General features: G+C 33.1%; 4 protein-coding genes and 1 non-coding gene across 12 annotated transcripts; all 5 read left to right on the top strand.

The window, feature by feature from the left end:
• Positions 1-384: 384 nt before the first annotated feature.
• On the top strand, positions 385-456 carry TRNAD-GUC (transfer RNA aspartic acid (anticodon GUC)). Its single transcript has one exon. It is a non-coding gene; the product is annotated as a tRNA-Asp (tRNA).
• Positions 457-490: 34 nt separating this feature from the next.
• On the top strand, positions 491-3,456 carry LOC100526866 (peptidyl-tRNA hydrolase, mitochondrial). Its single transcript, XM_003525212.4, has 8 exons — positions 491-846; positions 941-1,025; positions 1,433-1,500; positions 1,831-1,881; positions 1,988-2,061; positions 2,481-2,539; positions 2,625-2,701; positions 2,804-3,456. Exons 1-8 carry the CDS (start codon positions 595-597, stop codon positions 2,915-2,917), a joined length of 780 nt encoding a protein of 259 aa, XP_003525260.1. The 5' UTR covers positions 491-594; the 3' UTR covers positions 2,918-3,456.
• A 1,512-nt stretch (positions 3,457-4,968) lies between these two features.
• LOC100778866 (actin-related protein 4) lies at positions 4,969-8,972 on the top strand. 7 transcript variants are annotated; one of them, XM_041015731.1, is made up of 11 exons: positions 4,969-5,128; positions 5,195-5,286; positions 5,416-5,499; positions 5,578-5,651; positions 6,017-6,106; positions 6,222-6,282; positions 6,428-6,477; positions 6,737-6,791; positions 8,047-8,098; positions 8,326-8,394; positions 8,491-8,972. In XM_041015731.1, the coding sequence occupies exons 3-9, from the start codon at positions 5,494-5,496 to the stop codon at positions 8,071-8,073; spliced, it is 363 nt and encodes a 120-aa protein (XP_040871665.1). In that variant the 5' UTR covers positions 4,969-5,128; positions 5,195-5,286; positions 5,416-5,493; the 3' UTR covers positions 8,074-8,098; positions 8,326-8,394; positions 8,491-8,972. The 7 variants fall into 7 exon arrangements, with proteins under 7 accessions (XP_040871665.1, XP_040871661.1, XP_040871663.1 ...); XM_041015727.1 differs by having other exon boundaries at positions 5,362-5,499; XM_041015729.1 differs by having other exon boundaries at positions 4,969-5,286; positions 5,423-5,499.
• Positions 8,973-10,133: 1,161 nt separating this feature from the next.
• Positions 10,134-17,464, top strand: LOC100779393 (carbon catabolite repressor protein 4 homolog 3). Its single transcript, XM_003524336.4, has 13 exons — positions 10,134-10,449; positions 10,525-10,688; positions 11,132-11,197; positions 11,468-11,520; positions 11,617-11,698; positions 12,392-12,478; positions 14,737-14,829; positions 14,923-14,955; positions 15,116-15,228; positions 16,011-16,119; positions 16,223-16,308; positions 16,422-16,506; positions 17,123-17,464. The coding sequence occupies exons 1-13, from the start codon at positions 10,248-10,250 to the stop codon at positions 17,255-17,257; spliced, it is 1,308 nt and encodes a 435-aa protein (XP_003524384.1). The 5' UTR covers positions 10,134-10,247; the 3' UTR covers positions 17,258-17,464.
• Positions 17,465-18,573: 1,109 nt separating this feature from the next.
• On the top strand, positions 18,574-22,627 carry LOC100779931 (lipase 3). Of its 2 annotated transcripts, XM_041015724.1 has the most exons (10): positions 18,623-18,781; positions 18,910-19,083; positions 19,159-19,513; positions 19,644-19,927; positions 20,010-20,078; positions 20,741-20,797; positions 21,125-21,177; positions 21,265-21,340; positions 21,431-21,558; positions 21,640-22,627. In XM_041015724.1, exons 1-10 carry the CDS (start codon positions 18,741-18,743, stop codon positions 22,365-22,367), a joined length of 1,965 nt encoding a protein of 654 aa, XP_040871658.1. In that variant the 5' UTR covers positions 18,623-18,740; the 3' UTR covers positions 22,368-22,627. The 2 variants fall into 2 exon arrangements, with proteins under 2 accessions (XP_014631379.1, XP_040871658.1); XM_014775893.3 differs by having other exon boundaries at positions 18,574-18,781; positions 21,431-22,627.
• The last annotated feature ends 736 nt before the right edge of the window (positions 22,628-23,363 follow it).

Here is a 23,363-nt window from a genome sequence, read left to right as displayed (position 1 = left end):
ATAAATAGTACCTAACTGATAAAAAAAAATAGCTATTTGATATTATCGTAAATTGTTTCAACTAAAATATAAAAATTTGTGTAACTTTTTAAAAGTTAATAAAAAATGTTATATGAAAAGTAAAATAGTACCACAATGAAAAGAAATAAAGAAAACTATAAAAATATGGATATAACAAATATGAAGAATAACGAAATAATTTTATAACAATAAATAAAAAATAAATTGTGCCGAATATATAATATCAAAAAGAAATCATGTAATACATAAAAATATTATGCCGATTAACATTACGGTTGAAATATTATGTGTTTCAATTCCAAGTTAATTATAATGCAAAATCATTAATAATTAAAATAATTTATTGAATTTTATAATCAGTAAGTCGTTGTAGTATAGTGGTAAGTATTCCCGCCTGTCACGCGGGTGACCCGGGTTCGATCCCCGGCAACGGCGTATTTTTTTATTCCTTGTATTTTTAATAATATTTATCTCTTTTGACTATTTCGCTATCCATTCCGCAGCGATTCCTTCTTCCCTTCCTCCCCAAGCATAACATAGCTTCCTCGATTCTTCGTTCTAGGGTTTGAAAAGATGAACATTTGTGGTTGTTGGGTTTCATCAATGAAATTGCCCTTCCTCGGGTGGCGCTTTTCAAGGCCTTTTACCTCTCTCTGTTCTTCTTCTTTTTCGCCACGCATTATGACCATTCAAAGTTGTTCTTCTCCTTCTTCTTCAGCCTCCTTATCAACGTCAGAGTCGAAAGAGATGAAGAAGGAAGCTTCACCTTGGTTAATTGTTGGCCTCGGCAATCCAGGCAAAAAGTACGCTGCCACCCGCCACAATGTATGTCACTCACTATTTAAATTTAATTAGTAGCTGAAGCTGAAGAGATATCTATGAGATGGTCATCTATCTGACCTTCTTTTATATTTTTCAGGTGGGCTTTGAGATGGTTGATACCATAGCTGAAGCTGAAGGGATATCTATGACCACTGTTTCCTTCAAATCCTTATTTGGAAAAGGTTATATTAGATTAGACAAAACCCTTTCTCTAATATTTCTGTCTAGTTAATTTGGGATGAAATTTTAAAGAGGGATTTCATGGTGAATAATATCCCCCAAATTTGTTTTTTTAACTAAACCCCAAAGGCATTGTTTGACTCAGGTAGTCCACCTTACCTATGGGGATAAGGTTTTTGTTATTGTTGATAAGTCTGAAAGAAGTTTCATGCCAGACCTGAATCTGTCATTGTTCTAATTAATGTTTTGGCCATGTTATGGCTTTCACATAAATAATTAAAATATTGCATACAGCCACTGTTCCACATAATTTCAGTTCAGGTTTCAGAGTGTTGGTGATAAAAGCAAAAAGATAAAATTTAAATTTTTTGTATGTTCCCATTTATGACAAATTGTTTTCCAATTGCAGGTTTTATAGGTGATGTACCAGTCATACTTGCAAAACCACAGACTTATATGAATTCAAGTGGTGAATCTGTAAGTCTGCTATCTGGATAATATTCAAATGTTATGTAAGCAATAGTATTTTATTGTATCTATAATGACTCATGTTTATTCTTATGACATCAATTCTTTTTTTTGATTTAAAGATTCATGCCTTTATGTTAAGTTTGTACTAATTTTTAATGGTGTATTATAGTCATGTATACAATGATTTTTTTTTTTCTTAAATCTACTATGTCTCCATGTCCATGTCCTCGTCATAACATATCTATATTCCATGTTGTATATTCACTTCCCAAGAATCTACCATAATAAATATTTTATTTTGATTATGATTGGCTGGCGTTTGAATCTATTTTGAAGGTTGGGGCCATAGTTTCATATTACAAGATTCCACTGAAGCAAGTACTTGTGGTATAATATCTATGCTATGACTACTTTGTTCTTTATATTTGCAAGTGACGAAAGAAAAGTAGAAGGATGATTTGCTTGAGTATTCAATTAATAATTTTCTTTTCAGATCTTTGACGACTTGGATTTGCCTTTTGCTAAATTGCGGCTTCTACCAAAGGGTGGACATGGAGGTCACAATGGGTAATTATAATTTTCTTTGTTTGTGTTCTCTTTTTGCTATGAAACATGTCGACTTGGTTTGGCTCCTTATTTGAGTTTTATAAATCAACATGTCCACTGGCGTGCAAGTTTCTTCATATTTCTGAAATTTGAAATGCCATATTTGTCTTCCTTTATCTCATCCACAATGTGAGTCAGGGAAATGCTCAACTTGAAGAATACTTTGCTACACAGTCATTTTCTTTCCTATCAACTGTCAAGGCAAAAGATTATTGGTGGTTGTGGGATTGTAGGTTTGCATGCCTTATCAATGCTGGGGAGCCTAATTATTTTTATTATGATAATTTACACTGGGTGATATTATATTTATTCAGCTTGTTTCTTTCAAAGCAGAAGAGAAATGAAGTATTACTGTTTTTCTTTTTCTTGCTATTTGGCAGAATGAAGAGTGTTATTAATCACTTCAAAGGGAATTCTGGTTTTCCCCGTTTAAGAATTGGTACGCTCATATCATTTCCATTACTAAAATATCCATTCATATTACAATAATTTATAATACTATTTGTCATTTTATTGCTGATTAGGCATTGGACGACCTCCTGGGAAAATGGACCCTGTAGCTTTTGTTCTTCGCACCTTCACTAAACATGAAAGGGAAGAGGTATGTATCTGTTTTTTTTTTCTTTAATTTTTTAAAGGTGCAAACTGACAAACTGGCCCTCGGCACATGGAAGTTCTAAATGTTGATAAAAATGTCTTTCAGTTGAATTTTACATTACAAGATGGATTAGAAGCTGTGCGGATTCTTTTGCTTGAGGGATTTGATAAAAGTGCAACATTTGTTAATAGTGCCAAAAAGATAGAGCAAACAGGTTGAGGAATTGCTTGCCTTAGAATATCCCTTTGGCAAGTACAAACAAACAGGATCGTATAGCAAGGAGATACAACTTAGAGTAAACTCGTCCAAAGCTCTGTTTTTTAATTTGATAGGGCTATGTTTGAGCAAGTATTCATCCATTCTTTCAGAAAGCAGTTTCAGCACAATGAATTCGAACCTGATGCCTGGAATCTTCAGGTACTCGTACGTTTACATACTGTGGTGTTTGATCAATTTTGAGCACTTCCAGCACCTTGAATTATAATATTATATAATGTGAGTTGATAGCTCACACGGCACTCAACGACGGTTTTTAATTCTTTATCACCATGTACTATGTACTAGAAGTTCATCACTATGTATTCATACAAGAGTTGCTCTGGCTTGATGTCATGAATCTGTCCATCACATTTCCTTTCCCCATTCTTTGGCTCGGCTAGGCTTCTTGTACACTAAATAACAGTTTTTTGGCTGTTTTCTCAACGATCTGTAATTTTTAACCAAAGTTATTGTGTATAATATACCTACTTATCTTTCTATAAAATTTGCTATTAGCATTCTCTCCAACGCTATTTATTTCTAGGTGAAATTTATGTTAGGCTCACGAAGTAGGATCCGCTGAATATAGCATGGAATGGAACTCACATAATTTAGTGTCCTAGCAAATCCATTTAAGGAAAAAAAATGAGAATTTTTTTTATTGAAATATATAAAATTATGTTGTTGATAACTTTTTTTTGTCTTTCTATGATTTCCACCATAAATATTTTTTTCTTTTTAGTTCTTTAAGCAATGCTATAAGAGTACCGGTTAGCAGAGTCTTTCTACTTCACTCAATTATAAGATATTACTAACATTACCAGTATTATTGAATGCCTAAAATTAATTATATCATATTATTGTTGTTAGAGTAAAAGTATTGATAAAAGTTATTAAAAAATAATAGCATATAATAGAATTAAATATTTTTCAACGTTTAATTTATTTATTTAAAAGTATGTGTTCATGAACTTGATGCATTTAGGATAATAATTAAGAATAAAAATATTAAAGAAAATAGTACTAAGAGAGAATACAATTAAATAAATACTAGTATGAACTATACCCTCTTGAAAATATTTTTTCAATTATTACTTTATTTCTAATTTACAAAAAAAAAAAATAATGTATCTACAGATTAGTAAATGCCAATATCAAATTCCTTTATTCTCAAACTGTTAATTGAAATCTAAAATTAGTTACTCTTTGTTTTAATGATTGCGTAGTTTCAATTTTCAATTCACCATTTTGGAAATTATTCTTGTAAGAAGAGTGACAGTCATGCATTTTATAATAGTCATTCTAACATTCTTTTTAATTGATTAAAATTTATTCAAAACTATAAAATTATAGATGAGATTCATTATTAAAAAAGAAAAACTCAAACAATATATTATTCAAAGAGTCATTCATAATTGTTGACTACAATTAAAAGATTTTTATTATATTTTAGAAAATGTATAATCATATTCATTTCTCATAATTACTAAGAGTAAATTGATTAGTTTCAAATTAATTAATGATCTCAAATTTGAGTTTCAAGGGTTCAACTATATTAAATATTTAGAAGGAAATTTTTTTTATAACATAGTTTTACTTAATTTGAACAATATTTTCTTCTAGGGAAAATACTTGTGTTTATATGGAAGAAAAAAAAAACTCATCCCTCAAAGGGAAGAGTATAATTTTAAAACAAATATTCTAACCATTTACTTTGATTATAAAATTAATAAACAAAATGTTTTGGAAAAAGTAGTGTTTTTCAGATTTTATTATAAAAAATATTTTTCTTTTAAAAAACCACTTTTAAAATTTTCAATATATTTATTTAAGCATTTTAAAAATTAGAATAAGAATTTTGTAATTTTTTCAAAAACCTACTTTCTAAATAAAGTCGTAAGCATAATTATATTTTAAAAATCATAATCATATAAAAAAAATCTTGTAACTTTTACTTCACATATCTAATCTAAATTCATACATGGGCCATGTTTGATTGTTTCCGACAGATCTGAAGGGCCCAACAGAAATCCCAAAACGCGGCATCAACGGGAAACTCGAAACGAAAAAGCCCTTTTTCACCCCTTCCCAACGCACGTTTCGTTCTCTTCTCTCTGCTCTGCTCGTTGGATTTCAAACTCACATTCTCTCCCCTAGTCATGTATGGCGATGGTGAGTGTTCACTGTGGCCTCTCTTTTCTAACAAAATTGCAATTTTATTTTGTTGGTAATTGGCAGACAAAGCATCAGCAATAGTGATAGACCTGGGTTCGCACACTTGCAAAACCGGTTACACTGGCTAAGATGCTCCCAAGGCCGTCTTTCGCTCTGTAAGTGACATACATTGTTACATAAAGTGGTTGTTTATAGCTTTGTTATTATTTTGCATGTGTTTATTTATTTAGGTTGTTGGTGCAATTGATCAAATGGACATTGATGGAACTGCTGATGTTGATGAGAACTCAGGAGCGGACAAAAACAAGGGAAAATGCAAACTTAACGTAGGGTCTCAGTCACTAGGATACCGCAGAGACTATATGGAGGTAACACTTCAAAATATCTATCTATCTATCTGCTTGCTTAGGCTTTTAACTATTCTCATTTGTTTTGATGCTCATCAGGTGCTGTCACCATTGAAGAATGGAGTTGTTGTTGACTGGAATATTGTAGACAACATATGGGATCATGCTTTGAGGTTGGTTGTTTCTGATTACTTAATCTGGCTATAATAGGATCATCATTTTATTGATATAGCATATGCGGTTGTCAATTGCTAAGGTTCCTACTTCTTAGGAAGCTCGTGATGGTTCTTTTTTATATGCAGTGGTCCCAAAAATTAGTCAACTATTGTATAGAGAGTAAAAAGAGAATACTGATGTGGTTGAGCTATCCTGTTGTTTATGTTAGGACATATGTTTATGCAAATCTCACTTTATGTTTACAAATTCGTGTTGTATGTATTTCCATTCTTGTGTCAAATTTTGTTCTCTTACAAATTTCTGCTAATTAATTTATCTCTGTCTATGCTTTATGCTACTATTCACTATCACTAGTTTTCAGGGAATGCCTCCTAGTTGATCCTAAAGAGCGTCCAATGCTACTTGCCGAACCATGTTCCAACACTCAAGAACAGAGAGAATTCTGTCAACAGTAAACCCCCAACTGTCCCTCTCATTTAAGTTTTTGGGTTTTAGGCTTTTTGCTGTATACACTATTATATTATTTCATCTTTGTTTAGTAATAAAGTTTGGTTCAAATGCATCAGGGCAGCAGAACTTATGTATGAAAAATATAAAGTACCAGCGTTGTTTTTGGCGAAGAATGCTGTAAGTTGTATGATCTTTACTGCTCTGTCCATATCTTACTTGCAAGTTGCAACAAAACAAATAGTGATAAAAATGTATTTTATATTGTTGGCATGAAACCATGAATTTGTGAACTAGTTCATGAAGGAGTATTTCTTGGCACCAGGTTCTCACATCTTTTGCATCAGGGCGTGCTACCTCATTAGTTATTGATAGGTACGAGCCTTTGAAGTTGTTGACAAACAGTTTGGTTCTGTGTTGATATTAATGTGCAGTACAAATGCCAAATTGCCTACTTATGAATGTGGTTTGGTAGATACTGCAATACATTTGTCTTCCTTTCCTTTCCAGCATGCAACTAAATGTCTGTTGTCACTTTACTTTTTAATATTTCATTTATTGATTGTAATTGATAATGCCGCATTACAATACTACATTTCTGACGAGTAGTTTTGTTCATTATTTTAAAACTCAGTGGTGGTGGATCAACTACTGATGTACCAGTACTGGATGGTTATGTTCTTCAAAAGGTATTGCTTGCTGTCCTGTCAAAAAGAAATCATACATTAGACAACTTGGTCCATTTTTTAAGCATGCTTATTAAATTTAGTTTGTTATCTTGAGACTCTAATTTTAGTACTTTGTATGCACTATTCTTCCAAAACATGCTTCTTCATTAAAAATTATCACTAGTGGGTTATGGTTTCAAGTAAGTCAATGATATATTTCTTAAAGATATTTAATATGATATGTGATAAATTATCTGATCTTTCTTTGCAAAAAATATAACATACTCTAATACAGGGCCCTTTTCGAGTAAGGAAGAACTCCATAGAAAATTGGGAAGAGGAAGGGAAATAGGAATCTAAACTGAATTCATTCATTTTCTACTTTTCATAGAACAATACAAGGGATATATAGCTGCATGATGCAATAACAGAATCCTAACAAACTCAATTCTAGAACCTACCTCTCATATTATCTATATCTATTATTATTAAAAGACAATGCTATTAATACTCTATTGGGCCTAAAATAAGAATTGGGTCAAAACATACTCCCTCTGGTCCTATTATAAGACATAGTTTAAAAGGAATTGATGGTCCTTTTTATAATACACTTTAGAATTCTTATGAAGCATTTAATCTTTTTTCCATTAGTTGCCCTTATTAAATATTCTATGTATTTGTACTTTTTATTGATAGTGGTGTATAATACTCTTGGACTTTTATATTTTCACATCATCCATAACAAGTTAATGATTATTAATAAGGACATAGTTGGGACAATGAGTAACATTTTTTAAAAACTCAATAAAATCAACTGAATTAATTACTTTATTGGTCTACGTGATTGATGTCTAAAGTGCCTTATAATAAGGACTATTAAATTGTGTAATAAAGAGTAAGTAGTAACTATAAAATTTGTGGAAAGTACTAATGTAAATTGGTAACTTTGACACATTGGTGTGCAAGTTCCATTTAGTTTCCTGGGTGACTCCATATCAATATTAATATATCTATATATGTCTGTGGTTGATGTCTTACATTCTCTTTCCTTGATATATAATTTAGAAGTATTTGTGTTATATTGTATTTGTAGCCTTGTATTTTGTCATTAAGGTTTATTCAAGTTTCCTGTGTCTGCTTATGTCTTTATTTATGTCTACAATAGGCTGTGATAAATTCACCAATGATGTTTTTACCTTCCTGGTTACATTGAAGTTCATTATTATCAGATTCTATACATGACATGATATCCATTATGATTACTTTTCCATGGCAGAGAGAGCATATTCTAACATTCCTATGACTCCATGCGAGCTTCCTGATGGCCAGTAAGTCCATCGTTACTTGTATTGAAATACTGAGGATTTGTTGAATTATTTGAATGGTCTTCTAATCTTCTTCCATTCTTGTCTCTGTTATGTTCTGTGTATCTACAATCTTTGTTTATTTTACCCAATGCATTGCAACTTAAGATGACGCATTATGATTTTTACGTGATTTTGTTTATACATCAAGGAGATAGTGCCCTCTTAATCATGGTGGTAACTCTATGCAGTGTTTGGATAGGGGGGAGTATACTGGCTTCTCTTGGCTCCTTCCAGTAGATGTGGTTCTCCAAGTCCGAGTAAGTGCTAATTCATTGCAAAAAAACTCAGTTATTCAAGTTCATTCACCTTAATAAATTTTTTAACACAAAGCTATTTCACTGTGCTATGAATAGGTATGAAGAGCAAGGTGCTTCTTATATCCAAAGAAAGTGCCCTTGAGTTTTCTAACGGATGTGAATACGTGTTTATTTTCTTACCATTATTGGGAGCCCGGCAGTTTCAGGAAGTCCAATGTTGAGCACTAAATTAGTGCCCTTGTCATCAATGACCTGTTTCGAATTCATGCTATTCTCTTCAGTGTTTTACTAGGCGGTTATAACTATTGTCTAGATTGATATTGACAGCTTATTTATCTGCTGTCGAGGTTGATGTAACATTATAACTATTCTGTAACTGGCACAAGCTCATTTTCTTTTTCTGCATCACACTGCATGACTGCATCCCCCTCCCATATAGTGTAATGACGTCTAAGTTAAATTCCTGTTGAAGTCTGGATAGTGGATAGCTAGCTATTACCGTTGCTGCACCCCATTGTGCTTATTGATGCCAATACAGTTAATGCTCGAGGCATTAGTGACACTTTAACTAAGCTAAATGACGTTGTACCTTAATTTGGTTGAGGCAAATGTATATGTTACAAGTTACAGCGTGAAAAGGCGTAGATTAATGATTCGATTTGTGTTGTACTAAATTAAAACATTTCAGAAAAAGAATAAAAAAATTAATTTCATGGCATTGTAATTTGGTATAATATTTATTTTTTAATAAATTGAAAAACATAATAAAAACGGTGGCTTGATTACAAAAATACATCTTTTGTTTGCCACGAGAGAAGAAAACAGTGAGAAAGAAAATGAAAGTAAAAAATATGAATAAAAAGAAAAGGAAAATAAAGAGGAATAATCAAACTAGAAACTCTTTTGAATATAGTAATCAAACATATACGCACTGGGAGAATGAAAAGAAAGATATATCAATTTTAATTCAACGATTCAAGTCGGAAAATCGAATGTAATTAAAGTTGGAATTATCCTGCAAACTAGAGGAAGGAAAGTCAGAAAACGCACCTAGTAGTAGGAAGATTGGAGGAGAGGAATTATTATTAAATCATATGCAATGTGATCCTTTCACGTTAAATTCTCCAATAATTACGTTATTTTTGTTATAACAATTTCATATCATATGTATCTGTGACATTTTTACTTGTCTCTCTTGTTACTTATACCATTATATAAATACGATACTTAGCATAAAAAAAGAAGGTAATACTTCTTTTATAATTTCATTTGATTTCTACTTTTATTAAATCATTATACCCTTCAACCAATTTTAAAATTATCTACTAACTAAAACTATCCATTACTTTCTAACATTCTCTTCCTATTTCATTTTATTTTTATTTTATAAAAATGTAAAAAGGCATACTCTCTTTTCCCTAGTATGCAATAATTATATTTTCCTTTTTTACTACATTGAATATATTTAGACAAAGAATCATATATATTCATATTGAACATTTTAAAATAGAAAGACTGAATTAAACAAATTAAAAAAATTGAAGGTTTAAAATCAGTAATTTAACTTAAGTTTATTTATCTTTCTTTTTTTTATCCCCTTAACTAAACAAGAAAGAATTCATAAAATAAAATATAAAATATATTTAATTACAACTTTGTGATTTTTGAAGCCTATTATTATCAATATCAACTTTTTAAGATAAATAATAGATAATATATTTAAAGAGAGAAAAGGAAAAAAGAAACGGTTGAAATGAAAGGGGAAGAAAGAGTGAAAGGCATTGGGATGAGATAACGAATTGTGGCGCTAAACTAAATTGGTTCGTTCAAAGTAAAGAGAAGAGAAGAGAGTAATGGCTTGCAACAGTTTCTCTTGGCTCATGCTTTCATCCAACAACGCCAAACGCGTTCCCTTGTTCTTCGTCCCAACCTCAACCTGCTTCAAATTCGATGTTCCTGTTGCTTCCCAAATCCAATGGCATACCCGCAGCAGAAACATCCCCCAAATCAAACGCCATTGGGTCGAAGCTTCTGATCAATCGCTCGCGTCTCAAGGTTGTTAATTTTCTTCTATCTATATATATCTTCTCAAATTGAAGTAGAATCAATTGTTATAGTATTATGTTCCAGAAAGATTCAGCGTGGCGTCGTACAACATACTGGGGGACAGAAATGCTTCTCAACACTCGGATTTATACGTAAACGTTCCTTCTCGTTACATCAACTGGGGCCGTCGCAAGAGGGTTATTTGTGATGAACTCTTTGGATGGGACCCTGATATTATCTGCTTACAAGTAAACCTTTCACCTTTCTTGCCTCTCTTCTCATTTCTTTGACACTGATATTTAATAGAAAATTCAATCATGCTTTCAATTTAGCCCTTAAGTTTAAAAAGTTCTATTTTGATTTTTTGAAGTGTATCTATTAGACCAAGTTAGTGTTTTTTTTTTTTTTTTGTCAATTTAGAATTTACCACATTAACTTGCTCAACTTAGTGACATGTGACAAACTGTGACGTTTGTCATGTCAGCCAAAGTTAGCTTCGTTAGTGCAAAAAATTGAGAGACGAACTAATTTGGTTTAACCGAGATGGACCAAAGAAAACATTTTAAACTTAGGGCTCCAAAGTAAAGCCAAAAAATAAGATAGAGAACAAGAGTGTATTTTGGCCTATTAATAATCTTTGTTAGACTTGATCTCAAATACTAACTTGAAATATTCGAAATGATATTGTCAGGAGGTGGACAAGTATTTCGAACTCTCAGACATTATGGTTAAAGCAGGATATGCAGGATCTTATAAGGTGTATTTTCATTTCCTTTCTGAATTTCTGATTACTACTTTGGTTTTGAGTTTTGACTGACTGATATGTTCTTGATCAACTTTTGGTTCATTAAAAATAAAATGAAATGAAATAAATATATTAGATGATTGGATCTGCACCATTAATCATTAAACATGCTGAAGTCTCTCTACTGTGAAATTTGTCATTATCCTGTGCATAGTAGTACTAGACTACCATGTATAGGTGTTATTATTGAGAACTTAATGAATTGTGTAAATGGAATTGTAGAGACGCACTGGAGATGCAGCTGACGGTTGTGCAATGTTTTGGAAAGCTGATAAGTAATCTATTGATTGCCCAATTTGCTTGTTTGGTAAAAATTGATGGATAATCCATTCACTTTGATTACTTTTTCACTCTCTTTGTTTGTTTGTAAGGTTCCGGTTACTAGAAGGAGAGAGCATTCAATTTAAGGACATTGGCCTTCGTGATAATGTTGCCCAACTTTCAGTTTTTGAGGTATCAGTTCTTTGATGTCGGCTTATTTCTTTTAATGTTCTTACAATGGTTGGTCCTTCCTTTTTAGTGTTTTGATACTCTACTCATGTTCCTGTATTCTAATATTTTCAATTAACAAGAATTTCTTGGACCTCTTGTGTGGTTGCATCAGAAACCCCATCAGACACAATTGAAAATAATCAACATTGAACATTCCATTAGGGCATGAGATACAAGGTTTCCATCCGAATAGATGTTTACTCAGGATAGTGGGATTGGTGAATGTCTCTAGGGTCTGGACTATTGATGATTTATTATTTTGTAGCATGATTTTTAAAGAGTAACGAAGTTTCAAGTACAGCAAAATCTCTTGTATGGTTGATATGTTTGATTATCGGCATAATCGTGTGAATATTTTATTAAACATACCAGTCTTTGCAAAAGTGGGTGCTATGGCACCGGGATACTGCCTGTTCCTAGCACTTTTCCCACCACCCCTTGCTTTTATAATGTGTTATCTTACATTAGTTTGAACACAAGCAGCGGCTATCCTCTATTGTCCTAGTTTTTTATTTATTCAGGTTATCCTTTTTTATTGTGTCCTAGTGTTATTATTGTAAATATTTTCCTCTTATATATTCGATTGAAAATATTGTCCTATTATATATTCAATTAGTCATCCTTTGCATTTCTAACTTCATCCTGTACAGGCAGATGTGTGAATCTGACTCAAGAAGAATGTTAGTTGGTAACATCCACGTACTTTACAACCCAAACAGGGGAGAAGTTAAGTTAGGTCAAGTAAGTGTTTTATTCCATCCCCCTCCCCCCACCCAAAGAAAATGTTCGTTAACTGTCTTTCCTCTATTTTAGCTAACTATCTTTCAGAAATTAACATCTATGCAGGGTTTCTTTATTAAATTCAAAAACATATCAAGAAGCCATGTTTAATATGACATATGTGTTGGATCAAGTGATCTCGGAATAATTAAGAAGGGGGGTTAAATTAATTATTAATATGTCTTGACTAATTAAAAAATTTATCATTCTTAATATTATTAGATTCAATTAGACTTTACTACTAAGTTATGAGAAAGTAAAGAACAGAAACAATAACTTAGACAAAAGTAAAGCGAAAATAAAAAGTACACACCGGAAAAGTAAGGAGGGTAGAAAAGAAGAAAACAAACACAAGTTTTTATACTGGTTCGGCAACAACCCATGCCTACATCCAGTCCCCTAGCAACCACCGGTTCTTGAGATTTCCAATAACCTTGTAAAATCCTTTACAAGTAAAGATCCACAAGGAATGTACCCTCTCTTGTTCTCTTTGTACAACCAAGTGGATGTACGCTTCACTTGATCTGATCCACAAGACTCTTGTTCTCAGTATTACAACCCAAGTAGATGTACGCTTTACTTGTACCACAAAGGATGTACGCTCCAATGTGTTAAGACAAAGAATTCTTAGACGGTTAGTCCCTTGAATCTTTGTAAAGGGAAACAAAAGATATCTCAGATAGTTAGTCTTTTGAAATCTTTTGTTCAGAGGGAAGAGGAAGAATCAAAAGAATTCTCAGGCGATTAGTCCTTTAAATTCTTTTGGCAAGAGGGAGAAGAAAGAATCAAAAGAATTTTCAGGCGATTAGTCCTTTGAATTCTTTTGATAAGAGGGAGAAGGAAGAAAAGATAGCATACTTTTGTTTTCTGCAGAATTTCCACTTACAGAAAAACAAAGTTTTGAAACCGAAGTTTAGAAAGTTTTTTGGCAAGAGTTTTTGCAAAGAAAAACAATGGGCAATGGTTAGAAAAGATTTGAAAGAGATATGTGTTTTTTGGATGCTTGTAATATACGTGCCAAGGTCTTGCTTTTATAGACTTTTCATGTCTGGTCAAAAAATCATTGAAAGAGTTATGACTTTTGAGAAAATTATGTTAAGAGTTATAACTCTTAACTTTTTCTTCAAAACTATTTACTGGTAATCGATTACCACAATGGTATAATCGATTACACAATGTATTTTATGAAAATTTGTGACTCTTCACAATTGGATTTGAATTCCAACGTTCAGATTCACTTGTAATCAATTATTAATATAGTGTAATTGATTACACTATTTGAAAATTATTTTAGAACGTTACAAATTATTTGAAAACATTTTAAAAACCAATCTGGTCACTGGTAATCGATTACTGCTAACTGGTAATCGATTACCAGAGAGTAATCACTCTGGTAACTTTAGAAAATATGAGAAAATTCTTTTGTAAAACAAAACTGTGTTATTTGATTTTTGAAAAAAATCTTTTTATACTTATCTTGATGCTTTTCTTGAAGTTCTTGTACATTTTGAGTCTTCTCTTGAATCTTCACTTTAATCTTGAATCTTGATTGAACGACTCTTTGATTCATGATACTTGCTTGACTCTTGATTCTTGACTTGAGTCTTTGACATCATCAAAATAAACTTGAAAAGCATTGCTTCCAGAATATGTTTCTTGATATAATTTATTAGAGTAATAGAGTAGAATTACTCCTTTCTTTTATTTCAGTTTAATATAATTAGCCTTTATGGTTAACTCAACTAAGCTTAGGTTAGTTGACAGTTGTAATAACAGCTGTGTACAGTTGTCCTAGCTCTAGCATATATACTAGAGTTGTAACGGTTTTTGAGTTGGGTTGAATATTATCATCTTCCTCATTTTTTCTGTTTAGAAGTTTTTCTCTCTTTCATTTATAGAATATGGTGTCAAACAGTAATTGCTCACATACTGTTTGCATGTGGTGTTTTATGTCATCTTTCCATAATTCCTTCCTCTCTCTTTTTTTCCATTAATTTATGGTCAATTCTCTTCTCAGTTGGCCAATTTTTCATCTAGTAATAAACACTAGCAGATCAGTTGAGATAACTACTCATGCCTCATTCATATAGAACTTTATGTTATCTAGGAAATACAATTGACTAGATATTTCACCTTATTTTTCAACAGTCAAGTCAAATTTGTTTTGCTTGAACTAGCTATTATCGTGATAATTGAAATTTAAATATTTAATATTTCAGATTCGTTTTCTCTCATCAAGAGCACAGTACCTCTCAGAGAAATGGGGTAATACTCCCGTTGTGCTAGCTGGGGATTTTAATAGTACTCCTCAGGTGCCATACTCCAGAAAACAGATAGAAGCTTGTCCCTTACTTCTTGTTCTTCATTTTTTACATTGATTTCTATTTATTATTGTTCACCAACAGAGTGGAATATACAAGTTCTTGTCATCATCTGAGGTGATTTACTTTGAAATCATTATATCACATTCACATTATCTTAGTTTTGCAATTTCATTCTATACTGGACATGATAATAAGATTGTTCATGCTATGAATATAAGCAAGCAGTTTATGTTGAAGATGCTCACTTGAAGCTGAGTGTGGTTTGCAATTGCAGCTTAATATCATGCTATATGACAGAAAGGAATTATCTGGACAGAAACGCTGTCGTCCTGCTCAAGTTTTAGGCGAGAATAAAGAAACAGTTGGTCCAATTGTCGCACTAGATGGGTACTTTTCCATTTCTTTTTGGTGAATAGGAGCCAATTTTGATAAATTTTTCAAGAAGCACTTATAGAAGAAAATAGAGTGAGTTAAGGAGGTAAAACAAATCAAACTTCTGACACAAGTTAAAATCAACATGTGCAACTCAACTTTTTTATAAGCTTCCTCATCTAACTTTACCATGAATACCTAAGAGTTCAGCATTCTTGCCTTAAAAATGTCTAAACAATAGAGTTTTACAATTGAAAATCTCCCATAAGCTATAAGCTAATCTAAACTAGGCCTAATTATATATTATAAGCTACAATTTAGGTATGCATGTGTAGTTTATATAGTAGAGAATTATTGTTTGATATCAGTCATCACAAACTTAAGCTGACAGGGTATATGTGTGTAATGACCCTTTGAATGGATCTAGGATAGGTTTTGATACCATTTTAGAATGTAGGTTTGAATCTAATTTAATCCCAAAAGCTAGCTCATAGGATGAAGGTTGTCCCTCACTTAAATACTCCATCCTGGCCATATCTCTAGGCAATGTGGGACTTGGATTTTTTCCAATATATGAGATTCATTTTCATGGAAAATTTAGTTGTTATAAATTTTAACATTTTATGACCTTTTTCTCTTGGGGGATTTTGATATTTTATGACCTTCAATTGTGCCCTCACTTTTTCCTCTTCTGCTGATTGCAACTTATGATATTAATTAAAGAATGTGTGTTTCTTGAAATTGCTTGTGCTATTCAGTTTTATCCCAGTATGATGCTCTCAACCTACTGTTTCCAGCTTGTTTAAGTGCTGGACAGATGAAGAGGTAAAACTAGCAACTGGAGATTCCGAGCGTCATTTGGCTGTGCATCCATTGAAGCTGAATAGTTCGTATGCAACAATTAATGTACCTAGTCATTCTTTTGCAACCTATTATTACTATGTATGATTTCCATATTTAATCCCCCTGGCCCATGCCAACAGAGTAGTAAAATTGTAAAGCTTTTCAGGGTTCAACTAGTACACGGGGATTCAATGGTGAACCCTTGGCCACTTCCTATCACTCAAAATTTCTTGGCACTGTAGATTACTTATGGTAACCAATGTCTTTCCTAAGCTCTGCCAAATATTTTGGTTGATAAAAATATGATGGTTGTGGCCTTATTGGTTGCAATTAGCAAATTATAAGATTGACTTTACTTGATGCAGGTACTCAGATGGTATTGTACCTACAAGAGTTCTTGATACTGTTTCAATAAGTGATCTCCTAAGGGCAGGTGGCCTCCCATGCAAGGTACTCCTGCTTGGCTTTTGCTGCTTAATGTCCAGCTTAAGTTAAAATTCTTCAAGCACATTAAATTGCCTAAGTGAATAAGTATAATCTAGGAGGGGATTGTGGAGGTTTCCAGATTGTAATAATGGAGAAGTAACATTGTTAATAAATGTACGGTTTAAGATTTTTGGGGTGCCCAGAGGTTGACCTATAATTTAGAGGCGCACAGAAATTTATCTTTGTTGGTTGTCAACCCACCTACCTGCATCCCACAAAACAATAGATCAGGATTGAAGGTTGAATCTTTAAGCTGCTGTTTGGAATCGGACAAATAAAATGATGATGTCTTGACTTTAGGATTGGATATGGATGGGCTTTTTCAACATTTATTGATGCTTTCACGTTGGTCATTCTTTATGGATTGGGACTCAACATTTTTCTGAATACATGTTTCATTTAGGAGCATTACGATCATTGGTTTTGTAGAGGTGCTTTTGAATTGAAATAGGAGTAATTGATCTTTTTCTCTAGGATCATTTTGTCCAACTACATTGTCTACAATGCACCTTTTCACCTTGGATTCAAATGTCTAAACGTAATTTTTCCGAATCTAACCGGTATTTTCCTTGATCAATAGAAAGTGGGAAGCGACCATTTGGCCTTGGTTTCTGAATTTTCTTTCTCAGTTACCAACAATGAACCTACAGACATAGTGGCAGCAGCAGCATCACCTATAGTAGATATTGGAGAGCCTAACAATCAGCGGTCATAAGAAAACAGCTCAGCATTTGTGTTTGGAAACAGATGTTTGCTTTCTTTGTGTATTTGTTCTATAGTTTAAATTATTTACTTAGCTTAGCACAAATTTTTCGACACAGGTTGTAATTTAGATCAAGGTTGAAGTTAAGTTGTAAGAATTTCTCAATGTACCATAAGAAGTTATAAATTCGAAGCGTAAGGGAAAATCTTATTAAAAATTGAATTACTGCATTATTGGTCACGGTGAGTTCCTTTGGCATGTGTTTCCTGATTTATCTTTTATAGTTATCGACATCCCATAAGAAAATAACTATGACTTATAAAATAATTCTCTTAAAACTACCGAGCTAAATTTTAATGGGTTGATGTATGAGCAAAAGGTAGAACTTACCTAGTGCAGAAACTATCGGAGGTGAATTTTTAAAATATTTTAATTTTTATGTTAAAAATATTATAATATTTAATCGAGACTTTTAAATAATATAAATAAGTCATATAATATTTAATAATAAAAATTATCATAATTTTTAAAGGTGTCAAAATTTGGTAATATTTAATTAAGATTTTTTATGACTTATAAAAAAAATTAGTATTTTTTAAAGGAGTTTTCTAGTATTTTAAACATACAAATTTGCATGAATAATTTTTGTAGGATAAATTTTGTATGGCATTTTTGAAGATTAATTTTTAATATCACATTCATCTAATAATTTCACCTAAACTTTGAGACTTTTCTACTTCTCATTTTTCTTTTTCCTTTTTTACGTTGTCGAACTTTTTTTCATCCATCACACATAATTTTCTCCTACATTGACAACATGAGCGTGCGTGCTTTGAGTTAACAATGAACAAAATCAACTTGAGCATAGCCGTAGACTTCATTTGATAACTAATTTGTTGGGCTTGATTAATAAATTAAATTGACTGACCTCAAATTCAAAATTGAATTCATTAAATAAAAATAAATAAACTTGAGTTATATATAATTCAACTCCATTAACTTATATTCATTTAATTTTTATATGATATAAATAAATAATAAATAAAAAGTAATTATAATTTTTAATCGAATCAAACTATCATTCTGAGCCAGAATTAATTAAGTCGAATTCGGCGTTTAAAAAAATATTCATATAAAACTTAAAATTAAATTTTAAAATAAATCAATTCTTATCGAATCAAATATTAAGGTGGAGTGAATAAAGTAATTTGAAGAGGTGTGTCAGCATAAAACGCCCTGGCCTAAAGGCACGTGTGGATCATGGAATTCTCCCAACGCAACGCAAAGCTCCTAGAAAAGTCGACACGAATCGTAGGATGAGAAGACTTGGACACGAAGCACACACTCTCAATGAAACGGCGCCACGTGGATGCACAGACAGTCCAATGGCAACCTCGTATGGTAAGTTTCCCTCGCAAGCCAAGAAAAGAATGGAATCAAATCCTCTTTTCATCATTCATTTCTTTCGATCAAAAACAATCAATCTTCATTCAGGATGCAACGTTTTGTTGACAACGTCCTCGCTGTTACTAAAGAGTATGCTCATCTCTGTTTAGTTCGAATTAAATTATGTGATTCGTTGTTAGGAACGCGATTTAGATTAGTTTCTTCTGCATGTATTGTTTCTATTCTGGCATTGTGAATTTGTATTGTTAATGCTGCAGGTCGGTGAAGACGTTTACTTATGAATCGTTGAACAATGTTGCCACAGTGATAAATGGTGTGTCAGCTCTTGTGTTGACATTGCTGCCTGGGAAAGTTTCTATACTTGAAGGTATTCAGGGTTGGGAGCTCAGGCCAACTCTTCGTGGACCACGCTTTCCACGTTGGATGGATAAGTAAAAAGTTCAAGTCTTATTTTTCTTTCATTTTCATTTCATTATGTATTTTTCTGAATTCTTTCATTTTTCTAGAGGTGTGTCCTCTTTCAACCACTTTATTCATGAGCTTTCTGTGGATTCCGATGTATCAAGCCTGGAATATTCATCTGCAGAAGACAGTGATGATGGATATGAAGAATATCCTGAATCACCCTCATCTCAATGTTCTAGAGCCTCCAAACCTAATTGGATTTTGGCTCCTATTCACTTCTTGCTGGGGATTCCATTTCGCCTTTTTCAGTTAGCTTATTCTGGCTCTGGGCTGTCAGAACCGCCGGTTATCTCTGGCAATGAACATCCTTCACAACCACATTTTCCTAATAGAGTGCAAAGCCTCAAGGACCAAATTATCCATCGCACTACTGACAGGAGACGTGGGATCATTGAGGTTGTGCAACTATTTCTATCCTTATTATTTTCTGTTGTGTTTTGTTTTCTTGACCATTTATTTATACAACCATTTTAGTAGACTAAACAAATCCCATGTGCATGTAACTTTCGTTTTTGTTTTCAACCAGGATCTCCATTTGGCCACGGAGATATTTATAGAAGCTGTTTTTGATGTTGTTCACAAGGCAATCCATCTTCTTCTTTCCCCATCAGAAGCTTTTGGAACATTGTCCAGGTTGTTTTCATCTCATGAAAGACGCATTTTAGTTGATAATGATGTTGTTGAGGAAGCCTCTACTTCTTCAGATACACTTGGAGAGAATGAGCCAACACCTACAGACAGGAATACCAGTTATCGTTCATCTCTGAACACAGATGCCCGGACATGTCAAGACGTTATAACAGAGCTAGGGTAAAGACTGTTGTGCACATTTGTTCTTTTTATTTTTTAGATCTTTCTTGTCCAATTAATGATTTATCCTTCTAACTCACAGGTATCCATATGAAGCTATTCATGTGATCACTGCCGATGGATATGTTCTTCTTTTAGAAAGAATTCCTAGGTAAATTATACACTTTTTTAGGGAAATTGTTTGAACCTCCATAAGTGTAATAATCCACCCTCTTTGATTTTGAACTTACTGTAATATTTCCAGAGTTAAAATTAAATGCACCCCATCTGATTATCCAGTGCAAATCACTGCGGAAATGGAGACATCATGCATGATAATTGATTATTTGACATTTTTTTTATCTATCTACTTTATTTTTAATTGTTGTGTGGAATGAATTGCATTTGATATTTGAATGAAACTATTATGTTTCATATGGGTCTTTTTCTGGTAGCCATATTTCTTTTCAAAGTTGTGGCTCATTCCTCACATGAATGTAGCACTAATGGCATCGGGATTCTATCATGTGTAGAGATGGAGGATTTTGAAGGCCATAACACGATTTTATCATTCAGAATATATTTAATTATCATAAATGGTTAATAATATAAGAGAGGTTATCAAAAAGGATCTCGAAATTAATGGTTTGGATAGAAGTATGGTACTTGATAGAACATTATGGCGGAAGTTGATCCATGTAGTCGACCCCACCTAATGGGATAAGGCGTTGTTGTTGTTGTTGTTGTTAATAATATAGGAAGAATAGACAATAAGGAGACTGTATTATTGTTATTGCTTTGTATACAGTCTAATGCGGTAATCTGACTTCACAGGCGAGATGCACGTAAAGCTGTTTATCTTCAGCATGGAGTCTTCGATTCATCAATGGGGTGAGTAATGTTGTTGTCTCTATCTTGGTTAGTTTGGGTTTAATTTGTATAGTATTTCTTATATGTGAAGTAGAGAGTTGTATAGTAGGTAGGGTAAAATTATTGCTGCATCATTTTTTTTGAGTCAACAGCTGCCTGAATCCTTTGAGTTATCATCTTGGCATGACATCCAGAACTGATGAGCCATTCTGTCTTTCTCTCTCTGTTTTGTCCCTGATTTTTTTCCCTCTGAATCATGAATTTTTTTCTATTGTTTCAGTTGCTTGGATGCCAGAATGATGTTAGGACAATAGTGGTAGTCTAATAAGTTAAACTTTTTTGGTTCAGTTGGGTATCTAATGGTGTTGTTGGCTCTCCCGCTTTTGCAGCCTATGATCAAGGTTTGTTACATCTGTCAAGGTTGTATGTGCGCTTCAAGAACATATCTGTTTAAAGAATTATTACATGTAAGTGTGTTTATTTTTCAGGGTATGATGTATTTCTGGGAAACTTTCGTGGTTTGATTTCTAGGGAACATGTCAACAAGAATATCTCCTCTCGTGAGTAAGTTCTCAAAGCGAAACCTATTGATTTGTCTTAGGTTGTTTGATGCACTGTGGTTTATATTCTTATGACATTGGTGATGCAATGCAGATACTGGAAATACTCCATCAATGAACATGGGATTGAGGATATTCCTGCTATGATAGAGAAAATCCATCAAGTAAAAACTGCTGAGCTGAGGCTTAGTAAGCCTGATATTGAGGAGGAAAGCAATGATGGTCAGCTTTACAAGCTTTGTGCAATTTGCCATAGTTTGGGAGGAGCTTCTATGTTAATGTATGTTGTTACGCGTAGGATAGAAGCCAAGCCCCATAGACTTTCAAGATTGGTTTTGTTATCACCTGCTGGTTTTCATCATGACTCTAACCTAGTCTTCTCTGTGGCGGAGCATGTATTGTTTTTGCTGGCCCCTATTTGGTCTCGAATTTTCCCAGCCTTCTATATACCAACCAGATTTTTCCGTATGCTTGTTAACAAGTTAGCTCGGGACCTGCAAAACCTACCTGCAGTTGGAGGATTGGTTCAAACTTTAGTAGGTTATGTTGTTGGTGGGGACAGCTCAAATTGGGTTGGAGTTTTAGGGTTACCACATTACAACATGAATGATATGCCAGGCGTATCTTTTGGTGTTGCTCTCCATCTTGCTCAGATAAAGCGTGCTAGAAGGTTTAGAATGTTTGATTATGGGAGTGCATATGCTAATGTGAAAGTGTATGGTTCCCCTGAGCCTGTGGACTTGGGCGAACACTATGGACTCATCGACATTCCTGTTGATCTGGTTGCTGGTCAGAAAGACACGGTGATACGATCTTCAATGGTGAAGAGACACTATAAATTGATGAAGGATGCTGGTGTGGATGTGTCATATAATGAGTTTGAATATGCTCATTTGGACTTTACCTTCTCTCACCGTGAAGAACTTTTGTCATATGTTATGTCACGTTTGCTGCTTGTGGAGCCCAATTCAAAGAATCAAGTAAATCAAAGGGCTCTAAGATCGAGGAAAAAAGGACAAAAGATGAGATAATCTTTTAACACATTGTCATGTGTTTTTGCTGTGTCTCGTACACTGCCGGATGGAGTTGTATATACCTGTTTGCTTACAGAACTGCTCTGTACATGGTGTAACCTTTTCCTTTAAATCTTATCTTTTTTTTTCTCTGTTTGTAGAAGAAATAGACCTTTGAAAACAATTTTGGAATACATTGTAAAATAGTGTGAACTCTGACTAAATGGAACAGAGGCATCAGAGAAAATGGATAGTTGTTGTAAGATGTTGGTAGTTCACTTGAGGTTTGTGGAAATTTTTGTTAACTATTTTGCTCGAGGTTTGCGATAGCAATTAAATCTGAAGTTGTTGCAGGCATGTGTCCAATCCGATTCCATTTATTGAAGAAATTCACCTTAATTGGGTATGAGTTTGGGGTTTAGGGATGTGAATTATCAACTGAAACTAAATCGATACAAATGAAGACGACGAATTTGACAATGGTAGTGTTTATGATTACGAGTTTTGAAGATGAAGGAATTAAATGAAAATATACGGAAGAAATTAAAATAGATTATTTACGCAAACAGCTCTCGACAGAAAAACTTGAACTTCATTTGTGTGGAACACAAAGGGCACACTGAGTGCACGAAAGCTCTCGGTCTAAATGGAGAAGTTTATTTATACACAAAAATAACATTGCATTAATTACATCATTGAAGAACACTGAGTGCACAAAAGCCCTATCTAAATATGGCTCTCCCGGATGAAGTTTATTTTTAACATTGCATTCATTACATTATTATTAAAGAATAAGAAGCATTATGGTTTTTGTAAGATTCTTTGTTGTCTTTGATTATGGTATTTAAGACAGATTGACTCTAAGGCAGTTGGGCAGAGTATCTCCAAGGCTATGGGATGGAGACTTATTCATGATATTAGGAAGCTTCTGCTTTTTTATTTATAGGAAGAGGAATATGTGTGCAGATGCACTAGCTTATATGGCTATCTCTCTTGATTCTGATTTGATGCAGT

This window comes from Glycine max, chromosome 5 (genome assembly GCF_000004515.6).
Source record: "Glycine max cultivar Williams 82 chromosome 5, Glycine_max_v4.0, whole genome shotgun sequence".
NCBI lineage: Eukaryota > Viridiplantae > Streptophyta > Magnoliopsida > Fabales > Fabaceae > Glycine > Glycine max.
The sequence above is the reverse complement of the archived record's forward strand: the minus strand, read 5'-3'. Positions and strand labels throughout refer to the sequence as shown.

Bases quoted from the DNA above. Each gene is read 5' to 3' on its own strand.
- LOC100778866 (XM_041015725.1), top strand. From the start codon at position 5,383: ATGGACATTGATGGAACTGCTGATGTTGATGAGAACTCAGGAGCGGAC. The intron at 5,652-6,016 runs GTTGGTTGTTTC...ACTAGTTTTCAG, and splicing joins ATATGGGATCATGCTTTGAG to GGAATGCCTCCTAGTTGATC. The intron at 6,478-6,736 runs GTACGAGCCTTT...TTTAAAACTCAG, and splicing joins ACCTCATTAGTTATTGATAG to TGGTGGTGGATCAACTACTG.
- LOC100779393 (XM_003524336.4), top strand. From the start codon at position 10,248: ATGGCTTGCAACAGTTTCTCTTGGCTCATGCTTTCATCCAACAACGCC. The intron at 11,521-11,616 runs GTAATCTATTGA...TTTGTTTGTAAG, and splicing joins ATGTTTTGGAAAGCTGATAA to GTTCCGGTTACTAGAAGGAG. The intron at 16,507-17,122 runs GTACTCCTGCTT...CTTGATCAATAG, and splicing joins CAGGTGGCCTCCCATGCAAG to AAAGTGGGAAGCGACCATTT.
- LOC100526866 (XM_003525212.4), top strand. From the start codon at position 595: ATGAACATTTGTGGTTGTTGGGTTTCATCAATGAAATTGCCCTTCCTC. The intron at 847-940 runs GTATGTCACTCA...TATATTTTTCAG, and splicing joins ACGCTGCCACCCGCCACAAT to GTGGGCTTTGAGATGGTTGA. The intron at 1,501-1,830 runs GTAAGTCTGCTA...TCTATTTTGAAG, and splicing joins TGAATTCAAGTGGTGAATCT to GTTGGGGCCATAGTTTCATA.
- LOC100779931 (XM_014775893.3), top strand. From the start codon at position 18,741: ATGCAACGTTTTGTTGACAACGTCCTCGCTGTTACTAAAGA. The intron at 19,514-19,643 runs GTTGTGCAACTA...GTTTTCAACCAG, and splicing joins GGAGACGTGGGATCATTGAG to GATCTCCATTTGGCCACGGA. The intron at 20,079-20,740 runs GTAAATTATACA...CTGACTTCACAG, and splicing joins CTTTTAGAAAGAATTCCTAG to GCGAGATGCACGTAAAGCTG.